The sequence below is a fragment of the Sardina pilchardus genome, chromosome 1 (assembly GCF_963854185.1).
Source record: "Sardina pilchardus chromosome 1, fSarPil1.1, whole genome shotgun sequence".
Taxonomy (NCBI): Eukaryota; Metazoa; Chordata; class Actinopteri; order Clupeiformes; family Clupeidae; genus Sardina; species Sardina pilchardus.
Window position 1 is genome coordinate 15,640,559 of NC_084994.1, and position 7,491 is coordinate 15,648,049.

The 7,491-nt window shown below is 42.6% G+C and overlaps 1 protein-coding gene across 2 annotated transcripts in view; it reads left to right on the forward strand.

The window, feature by feature from the left end:
- LOC134082992 (NACHT, LRR and PYD domains-containing protein 12-like) overlaps window positions 1–7,491 on the forward strand; it is a 246,786-nt gene that overhangs the window by 25,063 nt on the left and 214,232 nt on the right. For both annotated transcript variants that reach the window (XM_062539074.1, XM_062539083.1), the window contains exons 6-11: window positions 158–1,952; window positions 2,599–2,769; window positions 3,181–3,354; window positions 5,245–5,415; window positions 6,194–6,367; window positions 7,477–7,491. The exon at window positions 7,477–7,491 is cut by the window's right edge and continues 159 nt beyond it. In XM_062539074.1, the coding sequence (XP_062395058.1) occupies window positions 158–1,952; window positions 2,599–2,769; window positions 3,181–3,354; window positions 5,245–5,415; window positions 6,194–6,367; window positions 7,477–7,491 (2,500 nt within the window). The remainder of the gene's footprint in view (window positions 1–157; window positions 1,953–2,598; window positions 2,770–3,180; window positions 3,355–5,244; window positions 5,416–6,193; window positions 6,368–7,476) is intronic.

Sequence of the window (7,491 nt, forward strand, 5' to 3'; positions counted from 1 at the left end):
ATTAGAGAAATTATTTGCCGTATAAAAGGAATCGGGACAATTTTTGAAGTTCATTGTTGGGTTGGGTGAAATTACTTTGACCTGATATGGGACAGTGTGGAAATCCATGATTATAACTGTTAATAGTTATGAACACAACCTTCTTCATATCAAACAGATAATGAGGTCCTGAGTAGAGTTAAAGAGAACCATAAAGCCTGTCTGAAGAAGAGGTTTGAGAACATATCTGAAGGCATCATCAAACCAGGAGCTGAGATACTCCTCAATGAGATCTACACAGAGCTCTACATCACAGAGGGAGAGAGTGAAGGTGTGAATAAGGAACATGAGGTTTGGCAGGTAGAGTCAGCATCCAGAGCACAAACCACAGAAGAGACACCAATCAACTGCAATAACATCTTCAAGCCCTTACCTGGACAGGAGAAGCACATCAGAACTGTAATGACCAAAGGTGTTGCTGGTATTGGAAAAACAGTGTCAGTGCAGAAGTTCATTCTTGATTGGACAGATGGGCTAGCTAATCAGGATGTAGACTTTATGTTCCCCCTTCCTTTCCGTGAGCTGAATTTGGTCAGGGGTGAACAGTATAACCTTCACAAGCTCCTACTTGACTTCCACCCTGAACTGATGGAGCTGAATGATGGTGAAGGATACAAAGACTGTCGGGTTGTGTTCATCTTTGATGGTTTGGATGAAAGTCGGTTGACTCTGGATCTGGAACAGAACAGCAAGTTGTCTTCTGTGAAACAAACATCATCAGTGGATCTTCTGATTACAAGACTCATTCAGGGAACGCTGCTTCCTTCTGCACTCATCTGGATAACCTCACGACCAGCAGCAGCCGGTCAGATTCCAGCTCAGTATATTGACCGGGTTACTGAAGTACGAGGATTCAATGACCCACAGAAGGAAGAGTACTTCAGGAAGAAAATCAGTGATGAGAGTCAGGCCAACAGAATCATCTCACACATTAAGGCATCCAGGAGTCTCCACATCTTGTGCCACATTCCAGTCTTCTGCTGGATTGCAGCCACTGTGCTACAACAGATGCTGGAACAGGACAACACACAGGAAATCCCCAAAACTCTGACTGAAATGTTCATACACTTCTTGCTCATCCAGATCACTAGAAAGAATCAGAAATATCAAGAAAGACATGAATCAGATAAAAAAAACCTATTGGAATCACAGAAAGAAATAATTCTGAAGCTAGCAGAAATGGCCTTTAGGAATTTAGAGGAAGGCAATCTGATATTTTATGAGGAAGACTTGATAGAGTGTAACATTGATGTCAATGAAGTCTCAGTGTACTCTGGCATGTGCACTGAGATCTTCAAGGAGGACTCTGTGTTCCAACAGAAGAGAGTCTACTGTTTTGTGCATCTGAGCATTCAGGAGTTTCTGGCAGCACTTCATGTATTTGTATCGTATCTGAGGAACGATCTAAATACACTACAATCCCTTTGTGGGGATAGATGGATGATATCACTTAGTGAGCTTCTAAAGATTGCAGTGGACAAAGCTTTGAACAGCAGGAATGGGCACCTGGATCTTTTCCTTCGCTTCCTCATGGGGATCTCTCTGGAGAGCAATCAGAGACTTCTGCAAGGTCTACTGAACTACACATACAACACATCAAATAACATCAATGACATGTGTCAGTATATAAAAGAGCTCAACAGAGAAGATGTCTCTCCTGACCGATGCATCAATCTTTTCCACTGCCTGTTTGAAATGAATGATCATTCCATGCACCAAGAAATTAAAAGATATCTGGAGTCACCAAAGGATTTCAAAGGCCAGTTGTCTCCTGCTCACTGTTCAGCACTGGCCCACATGCTTCTGATGTCTGATGAGGTGTTGGGTGAGCTGATTGACCTGAAGAAATACAACACATCAGATGAGGGACGCAGGAGACTGATACCAGCTGTGAGGTGCTTCAGAAAGGCACTGTGAGTATCTTGATGAAGATGGAGAAATGAGTTATAATGAGTGATATACACAAATTACTATTTTTTTAGTGTTGGCACAAGATCTGCTGGACACAAATAAAAGATAAGAACAGTACATAACAGAATTTTGCCATGTGATTCACATATAAAAATAAATTCCAGAAAATTAACAGCATACAAGCTTGCCAATTGTGTATTGGGAGTAATACTGGCCTATTTAGGGGATAAAGCTGCTCTCATCTTTCCGTAAACCTCATCTGTGTCAAGGCTACAGTAAGCTGTTATGAACATACAGATGCCCTCTAGTTGCTGGTTATGAAAAGTTTTGAAGACACAACAACTGACATTGAGATAAAACATACACTGTAAAACCCGGGAAGTTAACTCAAATGATTATTATAAAGATCAAGGTAAAACACTGTAGAAGATTACACCAGAGGTGCTGATGACACAGCAATGGGGAGTAAGAAGACACGTGACATATTTGTCATAACGCGTTTGTGTAATTATCGACTCAGAATAATATTGAAAAACATCAATATACTAAAGGGAGTAGAGCTAAAAAAAATGTGCACATTTGCTCTTTTAGCAAGAGTTGTTTAACTTTCATGTGATCTGTTATTTTTCTATGTGTTTTATTATACAGACTAGTTGGCTGTAAACTCACAGAAATGACCTGTGAGGTTTTAGCCTGTGTTCTACAGTCACCAAACTCCCTGATAGAGCTGGACCTGAGTGACACTGACCTGAGAGATTCTGGAGTTCAGCTTCTTTCTAAAGGACTGTCAAGTCCCCACTGTAAACTGCAGACATTAAGGTTGGTGATTGACCTGTATTTATTGCTGTGTGCATAGTCTGATAATGTAAGAGAGCCATGTTAGCATAACAGTCAACACTGTACCTTCATCGTCAGTAGCCTGGCTGACACAAAACCAATTAAAAAAAAAAAAAACAATCGGTCTGGATCCTCTCAGTTCACATTCAGGGGCATATAACCAGCAGTGAGAAGCAATGTTGGTCTATTAAACTCATACTACATCCATTCGTCACAATTGATTCAATTTTAATACTGAATCCAGAAGGTGTACTAGGCACACTTATTATCAGGATGGATATAGTTATCTCTCATCTCTCTCTCTCTCTCTCTCTCTCTCTCTCTCTCTCCCTCTCTCTCTCTCTCTCTCTCTCTCTCTCTCTCTCTCTCTGTCTCTCTCTCTCTCTCTCTCAGGCTCTGTAAGTGTGGTTTCTCAAGTGAAGGATATGCTTGCCTGGCTCTGGCTCTGATGTTAAACCCCTCCTGTGTGAAAGAGCTGGATGTGAGCAACAATCATCCTGGAGAATCAGCACAGAAGCTGTTATCTGCTACACTGAAGGATCCTCACTGCAAAGTTGGAGCCCTTACGTATGTACTCTAGAAACAGAAAACTTTAGTTGCATTCCTAGTTTCACAACTGTTTTGTTTTCCTGAGACAGTTTTGTGCACACAGAAAAAGAAACAATGTGTGGAGTTAACAGGTTCAACACATGATAAGTTGAAGTTGGAGAGAACGTGTGAAGATTCCCCTACACACAAGAGAGGATAATGGATTAGGTATAATTGATATGTAGAAATACAAGTAGAGCCAGGAATATGTGCATCTTTGCTGTGTCAGCAAGTGTCATGTACCAGTCATGTTATCTGCTACTGTCGTGTCTATTCCTTTACAGACTAGCTGGCTGTAAACTCAGTGATGAATTGTATGAGATTGTGAGACAGTGCCACAGTCTACAGACAGTTTTAAACGGGGACATAAAATTAGGGGTACGCATTAATGTGTTAATCGCGATTCGATTAAGGACCAAGCATAACGCGTAATTTTAATCGTGTGCCGGCACATTTTTATTTTACACCATCACTTCTTCTGTTATCAACGATGTTCTTTGGCTGCTACCATTTAGATCCTTTGATGCAGCGTTTCTTGTCCTCAAACTGCCACAGACACGTCCTAGTGGGCTTCTGCCTTGTCCTCTTCCTGTAGTCATGGAGTTGGGGAAGCTATGGCCTACTGGTTAGGGCTTTGAGCTTGTAGCCAAAGTGTTGCCGGTTCAAACCCCGACCAGTAGGGAAAAGCAAGGCACCTAACCCCTCACTGCTCCCCGAGCGCCGTGGATGAAGGCAGTGTGTGCTTCACCTCACTGTGTGTTCACAAATTCACTGATCACAGATCCACGGATAGGATAAATGCAGAGACCAAATCCTTCTACGCAAGTATACTTGGCCAAGACAAGTCTACATTGCCAAGAAGCCTGCTTTTTAAAATTATTATTATTATAACTAGATGTACCACAGAGTTCTTTTTTTTCCACATCAGTAATATTCTGTCCAGGATTCATGGGGCACTGAAAGAGCGGGGTGCATGAAACTTGGAGGGCCCCACAAGGATGACACAGAACCATTCAGTGGGGAGACCCAAGGTCAAACTAGGACCACGGGGCGAGACCAGAGCACTCAATGGACTCTTCTCAACCCTCGATCCTCGGTCCTCGATCCTCGGTCCTCCGGCTCATTCCCACTGATCTATAGAGCACCCATTGTTGCCGCCCCATCATTCTTTAGATGTCTGATGATGATATACTGTACATAGACAGTGCTGCATGCTGTATGTCCAAGCTAATATTTTGACAAGAAAATTCCATTTGCTCTGACAAAGCAAAACTCCAACCTTTTATATAAAGCATAGCATACTGTACTCCACTGTACACTGCAGCCCTATGGGCAGAGTCTACAGAGGCCAGTCTACAGAAGCTACAGGTTGTTTAGGATTCTACTGAAGAGGCCTAGGTGTTGTAGTGCTGTGGACATTGAGTCTGTCAAATAAAAGATGATGATGATGATGCTAGATAAACACACACATAAACACACACCCACTTACCCCTCATACACACTCACATGCTAACCCACACACACAGAAGCACACATACTGTATACCCATAAACAAGCACACATGCACACACTCATTTACAAACACAATGGATGGAGACAAATTGACTGATGTGATTTATGTTTGATAATGTGCATGACTGGGCGAGGGTCTTATTTTGTAACGCTCTGCGCGAATCAGCCGATGTGTTAAAATTCTACACAATTTGCGTCATTTTTAACACACCACTTTTTAGAGTGTACCATTGCAGTATATGACATTGCCTTAGAGTATTCATCTATTTTACTGTATGTATTTATTAAAATCAAAAATCATGATCCCTTGTTATTATTAATGACATATAATTTGTATTTTGTCACACTGTTTTACAGACTTGCTGGTTGTAAACTCACATATAAATCCTGTGAGCTTGTGGCCTCAGTTCTACAGTCACCAAACTCCCTGTTACAGCTGGACCTGAGTGACAATGACCTGGGAGATTCTGGAGCTCAGCTTCTTTCTAAAGGACTGTCTGGTCCCCACTGCAGACTGCAGACATTAAGGTTGGTGTTAGATTATTTGTATTACATTGTGCCACATTGTTACCCTGGAAATCCAGAGTTGTTGTGAGAACACAATATGAATTGTCTGTATGGGGCTGGACCAGTTAAAAGCTGCCCGTCTTATTCCTTCGCACGCGACACACACACCGCTGTGTTTCTCTAGCAGGCCATCAGCGTTTTTTTAGACGGGGCAACTACTAGACTACAGCTTTGCTGTTCTGTTTCCTCTTTTTGACAAACTCTTGTACATATTTGGTAACGGGACGGTGGAGCTTTGTTTTCCTTTTGGCACTTCAGCGCAGGTTACGATAGTGCAGCAGGAAGCTTGCGGAAGTGGAACACTCACCTGCATTTTGATTTCCGATTTCCATTATTAATAATAATAATAATAATAATAATAATAATAATGATAATAGAGGAGGTAGCTTGACAGGCTTATTTATTTGTGTTACCGAGAATTGAGACATGTGAGGCGCTGTGTGGTCTTTACCACCCAAAAAAAAACTCTGTTATATTTTTGCAACTCAAACTCCTGGGTCTTTCTCATGTTGTGTTCCCATTTCTATTTATTTAATGGGTTCATAACACACACACACACACACACACACACACACACACACACACACACACTCACACTCACACTCACACTCACACTCACACTCACACTCACACACACACACACAAATGCACACACACAACCATATTCAACAGATAATTAAAGTGCTATTTGATTGTTATGGAAATTAAGATGAAGTATTTCTCCTTCTTCTCTTTACAGCCTGCAGAACTGCAGCATTGGAGAGGAAGGTTTCACAGCTCTTGCATCAGCACTGAGATCAAACCCCTCACACATGAGAGAGCTGTGGCTGGGAGGGAGTAAAGCAACAGACTCAGGAGTGAAGCATCTTTCTTCTCTTCTGGAGGATCCCAACTGTAAACTGGAGATACTAGAGTGAGTATCACAAGACCGAATACTGAGTTACTATCAGGGAATTTGACAGTGCATTTTGAATTTCACACAAAAAGCACACCTTTTTCAACATTCACATGAAATACTGGTGGTTGACATTACTTCAAACACTTATCTAGTGTCTCTCTGCCTTTCCTCTCACTCTCTCTCTCTCTCTTTCTCTCTCTCTCACACACACACACACACACACACACACACACACACACACACACACACACTGTGTCACACTCACAGACACAGAAACATACTACACCAACACACACACACACACACACACACTTACACACTTACACTCACCCTCACACACACACACACACACACACACACACACACACACACACACACACACACACATACACACACACACACCACACACACACACAGAGACACACACATACAGAAAAAGAGAGAAACACACACACCACACACACGCACACACACACACAGACACACACATACAGAGAGAGAGACACACATATACAGAGAGAGACACACACACACATTTACACTCACTCTCTCTCACACACACACACACATTTATACTCACTCTCTCTCTCACACACACACACCCATACACACACACACACACACACACACACACACACACACACACACACACACACACACACACACACACACACACACACACACCTATTTGATTGCTATGGAAATTAAGATGAAGTATTTCTCCTAATGTCGTTGCAAACGGAAGTTTGAGAGGAGTGTGATAAAAACTTAGCCACACCTCCACTTCCTATTAACCTGATAGTTTAGTCAAGGCTCACCTGCCGGTGCTACTGCAGCAGTTGTTGTTGCTCGTAACCCACCACCTCCCCGTTGGTCTCCCGTTCACCTCCCGTCTCACTTGTGATGGGGGTGCTGATCTCACCAGATGCTGCCAGTGCAGCCAGTCAGTGGGATCCAGCGGGGCACTTCAGGACCACGGCCAGCGACCAACACCCAACTGCTACCTCTGCAGCTCTGTTCACGAGGAGCTCGTCAGTACCCTGACTAGTGCCCTAGACAAAGCGCTCCCACATTTATCTATCTGGCAAATATAGGATAGTGAACTCTAATATTTCTCTTTACAGCCTGCAGAACTGCAG